At 39.3% G+C, this 19,067-nt stretch overlaps 2 protein-coding genes across 4 annotated transcripts in view; one reads left to right on the top strand and one right to left on the bottom strand.

The window, feature by feature from the left end:
- Window positions 1–1,475: 1,475 nt before the first annotated feature.
- timm22 (translocase of inner mitochondrial membrane 22 homolog (yeast)) lies at window positions 1,476–3,658 on the bottom strand. The gene is made up of 4 exons (XM_005737839.2): window positions 3,333–3,658; window positions 2,739–2,935; window positions 2,150–2,222; window positions 1,476–2,064 (listed from the first exon to the last, which is right to left on the bottom strand). Exons 1-4 carry the CDS (start codon window positions 3,643–3,645, stop codon window positions 1,988–1,990), a joined length of 660 nt encoding a protein of 219 aa, XP_005737896.1. The 5' UTR covers window positions 3,646–3,658; the 3' UTR covers window positions 1,476–1,987.
- Window positions 3,659–4,351: 693 nt separating this feature from the next.
- The window catches only part of specc1 (sperm antigen with calponin homology and coiled-coil domains 1), a 79,554-nt gene continuing 64,838 nt past the window's right edge, over window positions 4,352–19,067 (top strand). For 2 of the 3 annotated variants that reach the window (XM_005737835.1, XM_005737837.1), the window contains exon 1: window positions 4,352–4,473. The gene's annotated coding sequence lies outside the window, so the exon portion shown is untranslated. Of the gene's footprint in view, window positions 4,474–15,454; window positions 15,656–19,067 lie in introns of those variants that run through there. The other variant, XM_005737836.1, reaches the window with a different exon arrangement.

Here is a 19,067-nt window from a genome sequence, read left to right as displayed (position 1 = left end):
AAAGGAAGATAAATAACAAAGAAAAGAAGAAAATGTCATGGCTGTGTGAAGGCAGGCAGGAATCCAGGAGCAGGATTCACAGAGACAAATGTGAAGTCAAACAACTGGCTTTATTGGGAGTTTGCAGATTGAACAGAAAACTAACTAAACTTGGAAAGCAACAGGCAGGAAAACGGGCAAACAGAGTAGAATGAGGGATGATGCAACGACGAGCAGGGGAAGACACAGACACTAAATACAAGAGGTGAACAGGACTGAGAGGAAACAGCTGTGAGACACGGCTGACACTGATTACACAGACGAGACAGGGAGAGCACAAATTGAACACACGGACATAAGACACAGACCTTCAAAATAAAACAGGTAACGCACAGACTGGACTCAGAGACACAGTAACAGACAGAGAACAGAAGGAACACATGGGCAGAAACTAAACAGAACCAAAACCCTTAAAACTAAAAAGTTTAAACCCGAACACATAATCAGAATTAACTAGAACACAAGATCATAACAATAATAATAATAATAATAATAAACACAAAAAGCTTGGTCAAATGACACAGGACCATGACAGAAAAATAAAAGATGAAAGAAGAAACTGATGACCAGATAGGCAGCACACGTGTCAGGTCATGCAGCAAATTGTCAGACATCACCTCAGACAATGATGAAGATCCAGATGACCGTGTGTCAGCACCATCTACATCAGCATCAGCTGGACACTGGAAGCAAAAATGAAAGGAACATGAAGAACAAGATGGGAAAGACAGAAAACAATTCAAACAGGGAATTTTGCTGACGGACAATCAGCGTTACACCCCACCCCAGTGTACTACATGTAACATGCTCAGAGACTGAATCTCAGCTGGCCCCTTCTGACCTACTGACTTAGTTTCCTGCCACCAGTGACCTGTTTACCGGACTTCCCCTATACCACCTGTGGATATCTGTTCAACCTGTGACCCAGTATGATTGTGCATACAAGTGGAAAGTAATATCACTGGTACCTTGTTAGATGGTGATGATTGTGGGCTCACTAGTCGCAGACATGGAGGGAGTGGTCCTATTGGTTGGCTCCCACATTAGGAAGGCAAGGTTGGGGTCTTCCTATCACTACTGTGCTAACGTAATTAAACAATAAATAAAGTAAATACATTTTCAACACCACCATCTTCAGATAGAAAAGTTTTTCTGTTTTTTTTTTTTTTTTGAGTTTTTCCTTCCCACTGTCGCCAAAGTGCTTGATCATAGCGGGTCATATAATTGTTGGGTTTTCCTCTGTATCCATTTTTGTACGATCTACTGTACAATATAAAGCACCGTGAGGCGACTGTTGTTGCGATTTGGCGCGATATAAATAAAATTGAATTGAATTGAATGTCCTTCAAGAAGCCTGGAGAACCTTTCCTGAAGATTACCTTCTCTATAATAAAAAAAAGAAAAAATTAAAGCAAAGGTAATGACTAGTTTGGGGGTTGTAGTCCTTTAATAATCAAGGAAAAGTAGTACATCCACAATTTTAAAAAATGCTTTTATTATAAATAATCCTGTGTGGATTAGTTACTTACACATCAAAGAAATGTTTTACAGGCAGAGCATTGCTCATCTGAGTTTTTACAGACCCAGAGTGAAGTTCACACAAGTTCAGCTTTCATCACCTGATCAGTATGCCACTGAAGCAGACGCACTCTGCTCTGTCTTTGAAGATTCACCATGAGAAATTGGAATTCCTTGATCCAGCTGTCCACAATATGAAAGTCACAGGAAAAACAGACAAGTCTTTTTGTTTGTTTGTTTGTTTTCTTTAGCCCACTGTGGTGCCACTTAAAATCCCTGTGTTTGAACAGTACACTTCAATTCTGCTTTAACAGCAATCCTTGATGTGCAGGGAAACATCACGGTTAGCGAGCTCACAGCGAGATTCTTCTTTCTCTGGTCCACATGTGTAATATTTATGTTTTTGTCCATCGAGCCACTCCATAGAGCTTCACCTCAAGTAATATTCAATTGCAGCAGAGAATGCAGCAAAGCCTCCACATCCCAGAACACCAGCCTTCAGACCAGCTGCAAAACAGAAAAATAAACACGTGGACAAAATGCATAAATTTGCTATAATGCAAACTATTAGTTAATAAAGTAAGTTACATACCGCGAAAGCCAATAGCTCCTCCAGTCACACAACCACTGTACACAGCATTCTTCCAGTCAGATTTGCCTCTGTGCTGTAAATGAAAAACAGGTACAAAAAAGACAGTTATTACCACAGTGTACTGCAGGGTTAGAATAAAAGCAAGAAATGCAAAGCAAATATAATACTGGCATCTACATTTTAGAGAGAGGAGTGACTAATAAGAGATAGCTGGCATCCACCTTTGCTGTACTATTTGCACATTTACAAACTTAGCTTAAGTTGCAACTACTTTGCTGAAAATGTTTTGCTGTCCACATATATAATATGTCTTCAGTGATTCTGATGGTGCTCTAGTAATCTGACCACATATTGAGCATTTTTCCTCTTTGAAGCCATGTTATGGATTCACATCACATCTCAAACCCTTGTTGACAAACTGTTATCATTATTTCATTCATTCCTTATTATTCTAAAGAGACTGATGGATACATTGAAAATGAATCGCCTTTGCTCATTTTTGCCTTTTGTTCTGAACTCCAGTCTGAGGTTATTTGTCCACTATGAGTCTGTCAGAACCCACATGAGGATGTAAGAAGCTGTGACCTACTGATTCTATGATGCACTCTGTACAGGAGAACATGGCGCCCACAATGGCAAAGTTCTTGGCATAGGACATCCCCCTCTGGCCCATGTCTTTTAGAACCTCTCGTGCTGTTGGAGTTCTCAAAGGGTCTTTGGGGTCGATGCCAACATTAGTATCAATTCCAGCTGTGAAAACGCCGAATGCTCCTCCAAGGACGAACCCTGTGGTGAGCAAAAACATCATCAGACTCTTAAAATTGTAATATATACAGATCTTTTCTGCTATTGAGCTGAATGGCTACATTTGGGCAACATCGTGGCTGTATTATAAACTGATTATTTGATACCTGTTTATTCAAAACGCTCTAAAATGTTGCTTTTACGTTTCTTATGTCTGAACACAAATACATAATTTTAAAACAAGACAATATCGATGACCGATTGGTTTGATCAGATGACTGATTAATTTGCTGTTTGTTGGTATAATAGCATTACAGCTCCCATAGCCTCGTATATCTGAGGTGACTTAGCACACGAAATATTCTGCACGAGCAGCCAAACAGGCACAAAAACACCAAACCCTTGTGATGTTTGTTACACTCTCAATGTCTCCGTTTACCTCCCACACAGGCCAGCAAAGACTTGAAGGCGCAGCTCTCCATTCCCCTCTCGATCATCTTCTGCTCGTCGCTTTTCGGAGGCACGGGCAGTCCCCCCATCACGGCGGGGTTCAGGCCCTTCACGGGCCTCTTGTCACCGATAAGATGCTCCAGAATCATACTGTACTGAAGACTCGGGCTGTCCACGCTCGGGCCGACCGAAGCTGGACCTTGTGGGTTGGAAGCAGCAGCGTTTGCAGCTCTTGTGGAGGCCGCCATGTTTCTCAATGACAGAGCTTCAAGTAAATGTTGTCGAAAGACGAGCGCGCGCATATTCGTCCCATTTGTCTGCTGATAGAAATAACGGTAATTAAAGTGTTTAGCTTCACAAAAACACGAATAAACCACGATAGATTAAATAATGTGTGTATTCTCATATTTTTTTATTAAAATGATTTTATTTTCTCACTAAAAGATTCCTTTGGTTAATTTTAGCACATTCGACACAAAGTCAACCTGTATTTAAAGTGTGGTTGAGGAGCTTTTACGTAACACCGTACGTCTACCTACATTCTTTCCACTGGATTATTGTATCAAATAATAATTAAATAACGTAACAGAATTTCGCAAGACTATACTAGATCTTATTGATTACTTTACATTTAATTCTGTTTCATTATATTAATGTCTTCTAAATTACTTTTATTTTTGTGTTTATTTTATCATTAATATATTTTTCATTATTGAAGTCTATTTTCATTATTCAATACTCCTGTCTTTATTGTATTGTTTTTTATTTATTACAGTTTATCTGTCTCGCCTGTCACTCACAGATGACACTCATCTGTGAACCACTTTGAAGCACACTAAACTTCAAACAAAGGTACAGTACAAATTAAATTGACTAAATAAGTTTACACCTGAGGCGAAAACGCTGTTCCTTACATGCTGTCTTATCATTTTTCTGGCCTGTTAAAAAAAAAAGACCACATTTCCCAGAAACCCCTTAAACACTGCGCCAAAGCATATGCGCCAAACTCGCTTCACGCGCTCCACCTATCGGCTCGAGCTCAGACCGCTGGTGGTTAGACCTTAATGCGTGCGCGAGGCGGCAGTGGCAGCATCCTGTCAACACAGCAGCTCCACCGCAGTACGGAACAGGTGAGATTAATTAACACTTGTTTATTTCTCATAGCATGTGGCCTTTCTGCTTTTTTCGTCCGTTGTTTGGGGTGAAATTTGTAAACTTCACTGTAAAGGCTCTGTTTCTCGGTGTCTAAATTAAAGAATGGGCTACAGAGAGTCGCTCGGGTTTCGCCGAGTTACACCAACGTAGAAGTGGCTGACGGTGACATGCTCATTGCCAGCATAGTCACTGTACACGTCTATGCTCCTTTAACGTAACGACTAGTCATTGTGAGAGCAGACGCGTTTTTCCTCAAACGATAATAACGGCTGTCATAAAATTATAGCTCGAGCCAAGGACGTGTTGTTTTCACGCTAATTGAACGTGGCACTGTATGACTGCAGTGATGGCCAACAGTAAGTGGACTAACAGTACTAACGCTGCATTTCATGTCCCATTTTCCGTAGCTGCAAATGTCCATCCTGAATTTTTCAGTTTACTGGCTAAGGTTGCACCATCGCGAGTCCAACAGGATTCTGCTTGAGCAGTATTTATGCCTTCTTTATAAACATTAAAATAAAAGGTATTAACGCGGTGATAGTGTTGGTGCCTGGTAATGTAACACTTTGTAAGTTTCCTCCTTAAGGAAGAACGGGTCAACTTCTTTAAACTGGTCTGAATATTACGCTTAAAATCTGTTCTTTGATCTTATTAATTTTTTGGTGTACAATGTGTCTGATATAAATATCTAAATATCTAGTACTGGAATAAGCTTATCCTCTTGTAAAGTGGAAAGTAACCCAGGGTTGGTCTTAAAACCTCTGCAAAGAGAGGTCAGTCAGGTCCTGGTTTCCTGTTAGATTTTAGTTTTGGTTTTTAGTGTTTGTCTAACACTTCTCCCTGACAGAAACATGAAAAATGCAGAGATAAAGTTACTAATGTTGCTCAGGCTTTAAGTAAATTTTGATGCTAATGGCAAATTACCTTCAAAACTGCCTCTGTGTGCTGCAAGCTGTTTTTCTACACGTCATCAGCCAGCCAGTTGTTCCCAATTAGTTCTGTGTGAAGCTGTCAAACATGTCTTTGTGTTTTCTTGCAGGTACTTGTAAAACGTTTGTTGGTTTTGACTTTAGTAGATCCTTAAATGTTTCATTATGACAAATTATCCTGACTAAGCTTCTGTGTGTAATTTTTCTCTCGCCAGGTAACCTTTAAATGTAGACTTAAAAGATGGGTTCCAGAAAACCAGCCGAGTATCTAACATAATCATGCCCGAATGATAAACTTCAGCAAAAGAGAACATTTCAGTAATGAAAAGAGAGGAAAAATTAAGAAGCCAAATACATATTTTAATTACACGGCTCACTTTGAAGTCCTGTGACAAGTGAACAAATGACGGTTTTCTCTTTTGAGTATGCAAACAGAAAAGCCAGTTCAAACATAAGCACTGCACCAGCTCTGATGAGGTTTGTTTTTAGGCAATATAAGGCTTTGCTTCTCATGGTTAACCATTTAAGAAGGGGAAATACTTCATTGGTCTGTGTTCAGGACACAAATAAACTCTATTGGATATCGATCATTTGTCAGCAGCATGATGGGCAGTCAGACAGTAGCTCATTCTAAAGTGGATACATCAGGTTGTTAATTTCTCAACATTAACTGATGAAATTGGTTCCTGCCTTTTCTCAATCTGCGATTCACACAGATTAGCCACAGCATTAAAACTGCAGGTGAAGTGGGTGTAATCCATCCCTGGGTAAACTCTGGTCCTGGGATTCACCTGGATATTACGCTCACTCATACACCCACTTCAACATGATAACAGATCAAGCACACGCCCTGCTCGTGGTTAACATTCCCTGTAACAGTCATAAACTTGGTCAGGAATTAGGCATGAGGGCCATAACAAGGAGTCTGAAGCAGTGACCCTGTCTCCACTATCCACACTGTGCAATCCCATTGATCATCTGTGGGATGTGCTAGAAGTCGTCCAGTCCACAGAAGTGCCACCCAGCAACTCATAGGACACAGAGGATTTGCTGCCAACATCCCAGTGCCAAACACCACAGAGGTCATGTGCATATTGTAATGGGTCAGAGCTTGTGTGCTCTCACAATGAGGGCGCATATTAGGGCTGGGGGTTTTAATGTTGTCTGATCAGTGCAAGCCAGAAAAAAGACAGAACTAATAGGATTGCCATCTTTGCCGTAGAGGTACTTGGAACCCTTTAGAGCCTCCAGTGGTGATTCTTTGTCAGTTGATTTTTTTTTTTTTTTAAACTTCCCTCACCCTTACAATGCTGTGATTGCAGCCATTCCCCAACTCTCTTTGAATGGTACTCATGGTCATTCTCTCCATTGATCAGTGGTTGTTGATCAATGGTCATGGGAATTTGCATAATTACGATGACGCAACTGACCTCCCAGCCCACTGTGACTGCTGGTTTCAGTCATTATGCAAATGGTAAATGGCCTGTATTTGTAAAGCGCTTTACTAGTCCTCAAGGACCCCAATGCGCTTTACACATCCAATCATCCACACACTGGTGATGGCAAGCTACATTGTAGCCACAGCCACCCTGGGGCGCACAGACAGGGGCGAGGCTGCCGGACACTGGCGCCACCGGGTCCTCTGACCACCACCAGTAGGTAAGTGTTTTGCCCAAGGACACAACGACCGAGACTGTCCAAGCCGGGGCTCGAACCGGCAACCTTCCGATTACAAGGCGAACTCCCAACTCTTGAGCCACGATCGAAATGTACTGTTTATAAGATTTGGGGAAACCTGCAGTCAGCTGAGACTGAAGAAGTCACTTGGATGAGTGACGAAACGTTTCTCCCACTGAAAACGCTACGTCCAGATGAACATGCTGTGTGAAATGAGTCTGCACTGGAGTAACCTTTTCCTGATTTAGTAATCAGAAGCATAATACTTTATTAATCCCTAGGGTTTTCTGGTTCTGATGATTAAAAACAGTGAAAGGCAGTAATTACAGTGATCTTAGTCCGCTATGCTTAATCAGGTAAGCCCTCATCACAGATATTTTGCCAGGTTACTTCATTGGGAATGACATACCACGATAATTAAGAACTGCTGACTCGGTGTAAACCTTAAGACATCAGTAACTCATCTTAATTCATATGTACACTGTCCAAACCTCCAGCTCCCCTAAAAGGTAGCTTGGTGGCTGTCAATAGATACTATAATTTTAATTTCTAAATATATTGCAATGCTGTGAAAAAGATTAAAGTCAAGATTTAGTTTTCCATATTTTGTTCTGTTTCAGAGTCATAAAAATTCTACTAATTTTTAGATTATCAGATGGACTGCAAAAAAGTTGAAACATTTCAAGGACCACTGATAGAAGCTTTCCAAATTCATTTTGTACCCTTTCCTTCTGCTGTTGAGTTGCAGCGTATTTAGAAAAGCAATGTTGGGTAGAGGTTAAGGGGAATAACTGAATAGCCATCTGGCATTGTTTCAGAAGTCAAGTGTGGGTCATTGGTGAGTATTGCAGGTCCTTGGTGTAGTCTAAACCATATTGTCAATTCAATAGTGAGGAGGGACTATTCTGTAAAAGATGGAACCAGTTAGGAAGCTTTTCAAAATATGTGAATATCTGCCTCATCTATAACTCTGTGGACACATTGTAGCTTGAGGAAGAGAGAGTCTATGTCCATGTAAAATAGAAAGTATGTGTTGTTTTTAAAGCCTGTGCATGTCAATGTTTAGACTGTGGGCTTGTTCATAAAGCGATCACCTTGGCAACACTTTCCTTTGCATACATTTTTGTGTAAAGTCACTGGGAATAAGCAAATCAATGTGTTATGTGGCTTTAAGTTAAATTGATTATATTAAGAAAGGTTTAAAGATTCAAATGAAAATGAAGCTCAGGGTCTGTGTATCAGTTCAAATTAAGTGTTAAATAAGAGCAGATCTGTCTGAGTATAGTTCACAGTTCCAGTTTGAGTCAGAACTGCAGGGTGTTGTGTTGTCATACAGCTAAAGTATAGCTTGAATAACTGTTTGTGCTTTTAAGGTCCATTTCCCAGAGCTCTCTCTCTTTGTAACCATTCATTTAAAATTTATTGCTATGCGTTTTGACCCTCTTGTCTATGTCAAGAATAGCTCTAAAACTCTAATATGGTGCCAATGCTAATATAAAATGGAAAGCCAGTTCTAAGCCTGGTGTGGTCAGTCAGCTCTTTTCTATCCCTGACACACTTGCACACACTCATCTGAGAACAAAATGGTTCTTATTCGTCCTCAAGAGGCAAGGTCTGGCCTGTATGTACAGTTGGAGTGGCATGTCCTTTACTGCAATAGAGGAGAATTTAATTGAGGAGATAGGGAAGAGATTGGATGATTGGAGCAGAAATGAGTACTGCAGTGGGATTCAATCAGTTGAATAAACAGAAATACCTTTGTTTCTGGTAGTCCGCGTGCCTTCTGAGAAAGTTGTTATATTCTGGGATATTTTAACTTTTCCTTTGTAGAGGCACAGTTGGATTCCAGCCTTCACATTATTCCCAGGAGCAACTTTCTCTTTGCTTTTTTTTTTTTTTTTTCTTTTTCCTCCTTAAGCTAATGCTCAATCTATCAAAACGCTAGTGACTAAAAGCCATTGCACTATGTTTGTCTGAGAGCATTCAATTAAGATGGTAACTCTAAGAATACTTTTCTTTTTGGCTGTTTTTAGTTGATTACCGTCCAGGAAACTGATTGCATTCTTGACAAGCATCGCAGTCTAACTGAGTGCCTCAAAGGAATGCTTCTGTTTTTGTAAATGGGTCATTTGGACCAGATCTGAGGTGAAGCGCAGATATGGTCTTTACACAAATATCAGGCTTTTTTGCCTGCCCTCCCTCCTGACAACAACAGCTGTGCTTTTCAAAAGTGTAATATCCAGCTCTAGAATGGACAAATAAAATAAGCTACTGAGCTATTTTGAGGAGAGGACAGGACAGGCCAGTTCACATGTGTGATGTTTATGCATACACGGGGAGTGTCATTATGATGTTTGCTTGGTATTTGAAAGATGTCTGAACCATTGTAATAGCTTTCAGTCTCCATACAAATTAAAATGGTCACACCCACTGTTCACATTAAATAGCTCTCATGCCACAAGTCTGTGTACTGTTGCAAAATCAAAAGGCGCAGAGAGGAAGCCTCCTCTTGGGTTGGACAGAATTTCTAGTCAGTGGTACTAATACTACGGTGTTCCATTGTGGAAAGCTACTGAGGTCTGTTTTTTTTATTCTCTCACAGTCATCTTGGATGCTATGCTAGTGTTTCTATGGAATCCGCCCACTCATGGTACATGTAGCCAGCCAGGACAGACTGAAAAGTAGCTGAAGTTTTTTGCAACGTGGCTTTGACTGGCTGTTTATTAGAAAAGAACTTTGACACCATCAGAGCAGGAAGTTAGCCCCTCGAGGGAGCCTTGCTCTGAGAAAGATGAAACAGAGGATGGACCAGATGAAATATTCATGAAGACTGTATCTAGCTCAGCTCATGCTCCTGTATCACTGACGAATCGAGGACAGAGCAGGTTTTTGGGAAATAATGGATGACTGTAACTGCTGTGATGTGGCACAGTGAATACCTCAGTTATTCACTGTGTATAGTGATTGTTCTGACATTGATACACTAGTTTTTGAAGGGATAACTTTATAAACCTATATTTCCTTAGAGGAAACATTAAGAATATAATTAATTTATGAACATGTATGTTCAGAGGGTGGCTAACTTAAGTTGCAGCTTTAAGGGGATTTACCCTGATTGTTGACAACTGTAATATGGAAGTTTGACATCCTAAAACTGAGACTGAGTTCTTGCTTTGCAATACAGCATCTCTTCATTTCAAAGCGTACTCTTGAGCTCTTGCTAATAGTGCTGTGTTACCAACAGAGTGCTTGCCTAACATCTGGAGCTAATTTATAGGATATTAATTGTACTCTTTTAAAACTATGGTATGTAATGAAATATTGTTTAAGTGTGTTTCTAGGTTGAGAATCTATGATTAGGAAATTCTTGTGCAGCATACGTAATCTGAGCAAACATTTCCATGTTTAAAAACTGTCGGCTAACAATTTTTAGGGACACTTTAGTGACACAGTATTGAAAAGTTGTTGCAAAATTAAAGTTGTGCCGACATCAGAGACGCAACCTTAAGGTCTTCTGGATGTATTACTTCTACATTACCTAGATATCGTTGGTCAAAAATTTATCCAGAATTATGGCAGAAGTTTTTGTTGATTTCCCTCAGCATGTTGTGCCTCAACTGCGCTCCTGAGCTCTTGCCCTAAAAACCATACCAGACATCTTAAGATAATCATAGAACAAATAAGACAGAATATATATCTAGGTAAAAGTGTTTGTATTGAAAAAAAAAACAGGCTCTGTAATACTAGCGTGCTTATGTACAAAAAATCTTGTGTGCTGCCTTCTTACAAGTGTTTATTGATAGAATTAGCTGTCAAGCAAATGTGCTTGGGTTAAGAAAAACAAGAATATGTACATTTAATTTCTTCATGCATTAATATCACTGTTGTTTGTTGCTTTGTAAAAGATGGTCTCACTGGACCAGTGTTGGATGTTGAAATAAACATTTATCCATCAGTAACACAGTTTTTACCGTTATCATGACCAGTTTTCACTGAGGAGATAATGACTCTGTTTGCTGGGATGATAAGTTAATTAAGCATGTGCTTGGTGTTTAGCATAAACACCAACCATGTGCTTGGTGTTTATGCTAAAAGGTTCGGTGGAGCTATGAAGAGAGTTAAATGGAAATCCATCAGATTAATGGAGTTTACTTCTCCCCCCCCCTCCACCCCTTAAAATAACATGGTATGTACCAAACCATGGTTCAGATAGCTGAGCTGAATAGATTTGGAAAGTCAACAGTTTTCTGATGATTGCTTTGATGACTGTTGTAATTTTCTAATTAGTTGTTCTGATACCATAACTATTATGTAGTTGTATTTATTTATTTATGAAATGGGAACAAGCTTTATTTTTAGTCTTTTTTTTTTTTTTCGCTCTGCATGTTTACTGTTTCATGTAGTATCATATACATTTAAAGTCATGTCATTTTACTGTGGACTCTGATTATGAGAGAGATGACAATAAACAACATGTACTTGAAAAGTTAGTAAGTACACAAGTGAAGACCAAATATTGGAGCTTATCCTAATTTAAATACAGTGGCATATTTTCAGTGTGTGAATACTGCATCAGACATAAACATTGGGAACTGGGCTTCTCAATATGAGCATATATTCAAAAAGTGATTAGTTTGGGAGGCCATGTTGTAAACAGACCAGACAAGCGTTATATTGATCTGGGTCCAGATCAAAGGAAATTGTCGACGCAGCACTTTGCTGACTAGCTCTACTTTCTTCCCATCTTGTACTGAACTAAAAAAGTGATGATTCAACATCAGCTATAATCTTTAGTCTATTTAATATCCAGATGGTGAGAAGTAGTTTTTCTGGGTTTTAGTTGAGCATCGGTGCGGTATAATACTGTAAGGGTAGTGGAATTTCTTGTTGTATATGAAACTATTTCAAGCTGTAGGTTAAGTCTCCTACATTCACTCCAGTATGGTTTTAGCTTTTACTCTGTTTATATTTGTACAGCTGTGCTAATTTTAGTGGGGGGGTTTTTTTACATCATGATTTTGCTACATTCAGTTCTTACAAGTCGCTCACAGTACAAAAATGTCACATTTACTCTAGTATGTTGTGTAAAACTTTGCCGGAAACCCTCTAATACAGCTTTTTGCATCCTTGTTTCACATCTCTTTCCTCTAAAGGGGGAACACAGGGGGAGAACAAAGACTGTCTCAGCGTGGGATACGAGCTAATCCCACTCACTTCCTGTTTCACTTTAGCCCATATAATGACTTTGCACACGTCGCTTTGCAACATCCAGGTGCCACACAGATGCTTTGGATATGCTAGGGTGGTCAGACAAAATGAATCAATTTTTGCATGGGTGGGAGGTGAAAATTTCCTGGATGTGTATTGTCAACTCCACTAGCAACTTTGTATTACTTTCTCTATCTTAAAGTAAAATAGCTTTTAATTTGGGAGTGTTGTATGCTTTTAAAAAAAAAAAAAAAAGCTATCTGTTTATTAGCTGTAATGCAGATGGCAATTTGTTCAGCTGCTGTTATGGTAATGAGATATCACTAATATCAGCAGCAGCAGTGACACACAGATAATCTCTGCTTTCATTTGTAAGAAGCTTAGTTACAGTGCTCTTTCGCTACTATGATTAGCATCCAAGTAGCTTCCAATGATAGACGTCATCATTGCTATATTAGGTTTCACCAGTTGCTACATCAGTAGTGACTAGCAACTGCTAATATAATCCATGAATCTTGGCGCTGGTGTGGTTTGGATCAGATTCTCAGATACAGTATTACCAAGAAGGTTAAACACGAAGGCTTTATCAAAAACAGTCTAATGTTATTTCCCCCAATAAAATGAAAAACCAGACTGCCTGCCCCTCAACAGTATAGTATTATATACATAATGAAATCACACCTCATTCTTCTTAGAAATGTCTATTTCAGAGATTTGACAACACTGACATTTGTAACTTTTTCATTGTGTTAAGCTACTTTGTTATTTTCTAAGCTAGCTTCCACATCTTGAAACTGGGATCTAGCCATAGTCAAGTTTGTTTGGACTGTTACTAATATTCCTTTTTCATGTTAGTCTAAGTTAATTTTATGTTGATTGTGTAATCCTGTAATTCTCCGACTATTTGCCTTAGGCTAATTTTGTGAGCAGTTTCAATTTTCAAATGCCAAGTGATGATGGAAAATGCTGTATTTTTAGACATGCTCGACTGAATCATTGAACATCTTGTATTTGTTTTTACATCCCATGTGACAGTGTTGTGTCTTTGTGGAGATTCTGACTCAGTGCTTTTTCCTCTACACAGAAGGTGGAAAAGGAAGAGGAGGACAAGCATTTGGTGTTTACTGTATTGTGTGCCTGCATTTAGTTTTATGAGAGAACTGTGGTATTCAGAAGTCTGTCTGCCTGGCCTCTTGTATTATATGATGACAGGAATTCCCCTGACAGACGTGTCACCCACTGAGCAACTAGCCACATGGTTTTATGTACCATCATTATTTATTAATGTTTGACATGGTTCATACTCCAGGGGTCTGCAACTTCCTGCTTGCATATTTAACCTTTCTAATGTTTGGTTTTAATTTTATGCAGATGGCAAGGAAGCTTATTTTGGTCAGAAATTCATAGGAACGTCCTGATGTGCAAGGCAACTGTTGTATGGCTGAAAAAAATAGTCATCATAATTAGTCATAGGCCTCCTTATTTTCACCTTCACAGTTTATTTTCTTGTTTACTCCAAGTAAGCAGCACCGTCTTGGAAAATATTCTCAGTTGTAGATAAAAAGGAGAAGCTGATGACAAGGTATGTATGGGAAGAAGAAAAAGACAGTAAACAATCTTCCCACTTTACCACTGCAGGAACTTTCCCCTGGGAGCATGAAAGCTTTGTTTCCACTGTGGAAACTAATGTTTAAATTAAGTCCTGGGTATTTTTCTACTTCTAAAAAGTCCCTGCTTGGAGGCTAGGGCTTTCAAAAGTCCAGGAAATTTAGTGGAGGGGCCAGATCCTTGTCATTGCTTGAGACACTAGAAAAGTTTCTTGTAGTTTGCATGAAACGCACAAAGTTGTCTACGAACATTTGCTATCTACTCTCTGAGCTGTATGGAAACTTAAGTAAGGCAATGCAAACTGGAAATGGAGAACATTTGCCTTTAAAGTAAAAGCAATCGCTCTTAGCAACTAAATTAAACTTGTCTACGACTTGCTGGATTTGGAATACATTGGGTTGCCTAATTACGTCTGTCCTTTGGTTCATTTTATTATAAAGTATTCTGCATTCCTGTGTAATTTGGAATAAAGAGAGATTGATTCATGACTTTATTGCAATGCTCAGTGTTACAACAATCCATTAAGAATAAATGTTGATAGAAAACATGGTTACCATTGCTAATTAGAACCTTTACAGTCATCTGATGAATATTGAAGAAAAGAAGTTAACTCTGTTTGCAGCATCAAAATATAGGATTTAAAAAGACAGTCGTATGGTCATGGTTAGGTAGTTAGGTCCAATAATGACACAGGTCACCACCCATGGTGAATAATCATGGGAATAAAGTGGCGTTGTGACACTAGAAGGCTGTAATTTATGATGTAGGGAGTGATAATGGTAGTATCAGAATCCATGTCGTCAAAAGCATGTTTTTGTCAGATGTATATCAATCACACTTGGAATCTGAGTGTGAAACTGCGTGCCTTTAAAAAAAAAAAAAAAAAAATGTTGAGCATCTAACTCAACTGTTACTACACTCTCTGAATCCCCCTTTTTAAAAGGCAGGTTTTGTGGTGGCATAAGGGTGTGGTCAGACCAAGTTCCTCAGTTTGCCACTTGCCACAAACTGGAGCCTGTTCCAGCCCAGCCCAGAGTGCCGTACACTCTGCCCACATGCTCCACGGCCTTGGCATGCTGTACATTGTGGGATCCAAATTACATCAGTATGGGAGAGCATAAAATGCTGACCCCTCCACAAATCAGCCGCCCTCATATTTTGGTGTGTTTCTGAGACAAAGATTGGCTTTGTCAGTGTCAGTGGCCATTATTTATGTGTATAAAGCCTACAGATAACTTAGAAATAAACTGTGCACAACAGTATCATAAATCTGTTTCCAGAATCTATTTCCAGTAGCATGTTTTTAAAAAAAAAAAAAAACTACTGATGCTCTCTTTCACAACATGCAGTTTCAGGTTAAATAAATCTGAATGTTGTACATTTTCCAGCCTATCCCATATTTTTTTTTTTTTTTTTTTTTTTTTTTTTTCCCCCCCTCTTTCATGCTGTCTGGAAAAACTGAGAGGAGAACAACTTGCCCATGGCTGAGACAGTTCCTTTATTTGCTTTTGTATGAGAGAGTGAAAGCGGCAACAGCACACATAGCACAGCAGTTGGCAACTTGCAGTACTTCCTCATCCTGACTGCTGTATGGAGGTGAAAGCCATTGCTCCTGGCCCTGCATTTCCCCCCGCAGCCTCTTTAGAGCATAACAACAGAGAAATATTTTGTTCATTTTTGCTGCAAGGAACTCAGGCACAAGGTAGACTATAGGACAGCGCCCAGCACCAAAAACGTAAGTGAACTGCTGTGTCTTTTGTTTTGTCAACAATCTGCCATTACTGTTTCATTACTCGCTTCTTTTAGAGCTTCCTATGATTTTACTTTGAATTTAATATAAGATTGGTGACTATAGAATAGTTTAAACCCAGTAAATTCACCACCATGATCTGTTGGAAGGGAAGTTTTAAAAACAGTGGCTAACAGAGGATGCCATATGTTATCCTTATTGTATATTATTTAGCTCAAGCCTTTTTGCTAACCACAGAGCCAGACAGGAAAGAAGTCAAGAGGATGTGATGATTCAGAGTGACATTTAACCTAGTAACTTATTTTCTGTTTCTTATGTGTCCATTGCGGTTTGAAGCATTATATTTGATCATTTCTTGAATCATTCATGCTGCTGCTTCTGCTGGTCAGTGAAGCAGTCTTGTCAGTGCCCATGGTCTGGAGGTAAAGACATACGTTAGCTTAACTCTGCAAAAAGAACTTTGTATCAGTGGCATCCAGTCACACCAGACTTTACTCTGTGCAACAGAGTCTTATCACAAGAAGGCAACAAGTTTTGCAGCCACTCCTTTGTAGGACCTGCAGTTTCAACCTATGCTTTCATTTTTTCATTAAGGTTTGCTTAAAATGAATAGACAGGATCTTCATTCTTATGCACTGCGAGTTATTGATGCAGTAGTTCATTTATATTCTACATGCACTAAATATTTGAAGTGGAGAGCAGTTTGCTTGTCCTGTACTTTTTCCAGAGTCTGTACTTAGGGGCAGAGAATGAGCAAAGATCCGTTAGCGTGGATTTTTCTCTATGATTGGAGACTATTTGTAGTCATGGCAAGCTGAGCAGGCAAAGTTACATATTTGTAAAATGAATTCCTTTCATTTGGGATTGTATTTAATAATGTAGCTAACAAAAGTAAACTAGATTATTGAATTTGTATGCAGTAGATTAAGATTAAATTATGAGATTAAGTGAAATGGAAGCATGCAGGAAGTTAGTTGTCAAACCTCAAATTAAGATGTGTGGTTGAATTTGTTGACTTTTCATATAATTCATCTTGGTCTGATTTCAGTGCTTCTCTTGGTTTTGTAATGGTAGCACATTGTCCTCTTTCCTGAAGTTCTATCAGATCACATGATGTGTATGTGATTGTTTTATCCAGGCCCAGACTGATGACTGCTGTCAGTTGCTTTCCTCTTATCTCCTTCTAGCAGCACAGTCTAGAAGCAACTGTCAGAAATTTGGAGAAACTCCTCCTCCTCTCCGTCCCATATTCAGCCTTTATATCATCTTGCCAAGTTTGGAAGCAATATAATTAAGGCAGATGACAACCCATTACTTACTGCTGTGGTGACTGCAAATTATATTTGCCTTTCAAAAATGGCTGTTTTTTTTAGAGCAGATTCCATATTTAGTTTTTTACCAATCATGAAGAAGTCATAATGTCATCATCCAGCATATGTGTCTCATTAGACTCAGCAAGCTGCAGTATAATAAAACCACTAAATGACTGTCATCTTTCTTGGCTAATGTGCTGTTTACAGGGAGATACTCACTGTCTTAGTTTTTAGTTCAAGTTTAAAGTTACTTCTGGCTATCTCTCAAAGACTTTTAGTTTTCACAACTGGGTCGTTGTAAGATAAGTGGGACAGGGCTCTGGCCCCTGAGAATCCTGTCTCTGCAGAGGAAATATGGAAAGGTCATACTGTATATGCAGACTTCTGCAGTGGTCGAGGAAAGTGGAAACAAAATGTATCACTGTTAAAGTTGAGACACTTATCCTTTCATATTTATTATCTTTTCAAAATGCTTGCCTAGAGCTTTTACTTCCCTTATAGTAACACCCCCCCCCCAAAAAAATAAAGAAATAAATACAAAAAACAAAACAGGAACACGATTATACATCCTGGATTGAAACATCCTCAAATGTATCTCACTTCCTCATTTAGCCTACAAAGTGGCAGGTTGAGAAACAGGCACAGCTTGTGCTCTGTAGAGAATGGTGCCATAGCTATGTAATCTGTGTCTGAGGGGAGGTGAGACAGCACGGCTGAAGTGTTAGACTGCTAGGCTAGGCAGGAGCTAGTCATGGGATATTGCCTAGAGAGGCCCGAAGTATCATATGATGGGCCAGCAGGAAAACACATGCTCTGATACAGTCAATAAAGCAACTGAATATATTGTGCTGTTAACCAGTACCTAAGCACCTAAAAGTGTACTTACAGTGTGAAATTATATTAAGTATGTGCCAACTACTCGTTACTGCAGCATCGTTTGTCCTGCTCTAAATTGCTACACATGCAGCAGTTCAGTCACTGCAGTACAAAATGTATAAATAGTTGAGACTGGAGGGGGGGGGGGAAAGGTGGCCTTCCTGTTGGGAAGTCATGGTTGTACAGGCTTAAGTGACTAGAGAGTACTATTCTCATCAAGAGTCCTCTGCTTCTTAGATAATCAAGTTACCACACAACCACGATCAATAAGTCAGCCAACCCTTTGGGAGCTACCGAACCTTTTTACCAGTATGTTCTGTCTTTGCACTCTGACTTCCATTTCCTTCAGCTGCTCAGATGAGCGCTTTACCCACATCAAATGTAAACCTTTAACAGTCACCCTGACCACATCATATTATATTATTGTGCTGCTTTTAAAGGGAGCCTGTTGTGTGTGTCTTTTCCAGCTTCATATTTTTATCCCAGGACTTTACTCAAGTAGCTTTGCATGAGTTTATTAACTTGTACCGAGCCTTGGTGCAGTTGATCATTTCATGGTTTTGAGTAGCTATGTGTCTTCTGAGATTGTATAAGAGTTATTCCCTCTTTTTGATAATGTAATGATCCAAGAGTGGAAAACAAAAAGTGTCTTAGATATGATGCTTAGAGACGTCTGATGCCTGTAGTTTGTTTGTTTGTTTGTTGGCTCACAGGTATTTCGTGTGTTTCATTACTTCAAACACTGGCCATGTTTATCATGAACATCCAAAATCAGTACACCGTATCTCAGTATATCCTGTATATGACAGAAAATAAGAAAAATTGCAAAAGGCCTATTTTTACCATATTTCTTATACAGCCACTTCTGCCATTTTCACACTGCATATGTAACTTCTGGTGTGGAGATGAAGTGGAGTCTTGGTCAGTGCTGCTAGTATGAACAAATCAGATAAGAGACTGTGTTCTTTCTCCTCCCTCCTACAGGAAGTGGCTCAATAGTGTTTCTGCTAAAATAACTTAAGCTCGCTGCAGAGGCACCTCCTGGCTAGTATTTTTTGGAACAGTAATAAATACCACATGTCAGTGCTAATCCATTATAGTCATCTTATAACCTGAGGAGAATGTGCTGCCTATTTTTCAGGGTTTCCTTTTATATGTACTGGAGGGAAACATTATCCAGGGTCTTTCCTGGCTCACAATGATGGGGG

This window comes from Pundamilia nyererei, unplaced genomic scaffold (genome assembly GCF_000239375.1).
Source record: "Pundamilia nyererei isolate P.nyererei 1_Seehausen unplaced genomic scaffold, PunNye1.0 scaffold00080, whole genome shotgun sequence".
Lineage (NCBI taxonomy): Eukaryota > Metazoa > Chordata > Actinopteri > Cichliformes > Cichlidae > Pundamilia > Pundamilia nyererei.
This window is presented reverse-complemented; position numbering and strand designations above follow the sequence as displayed.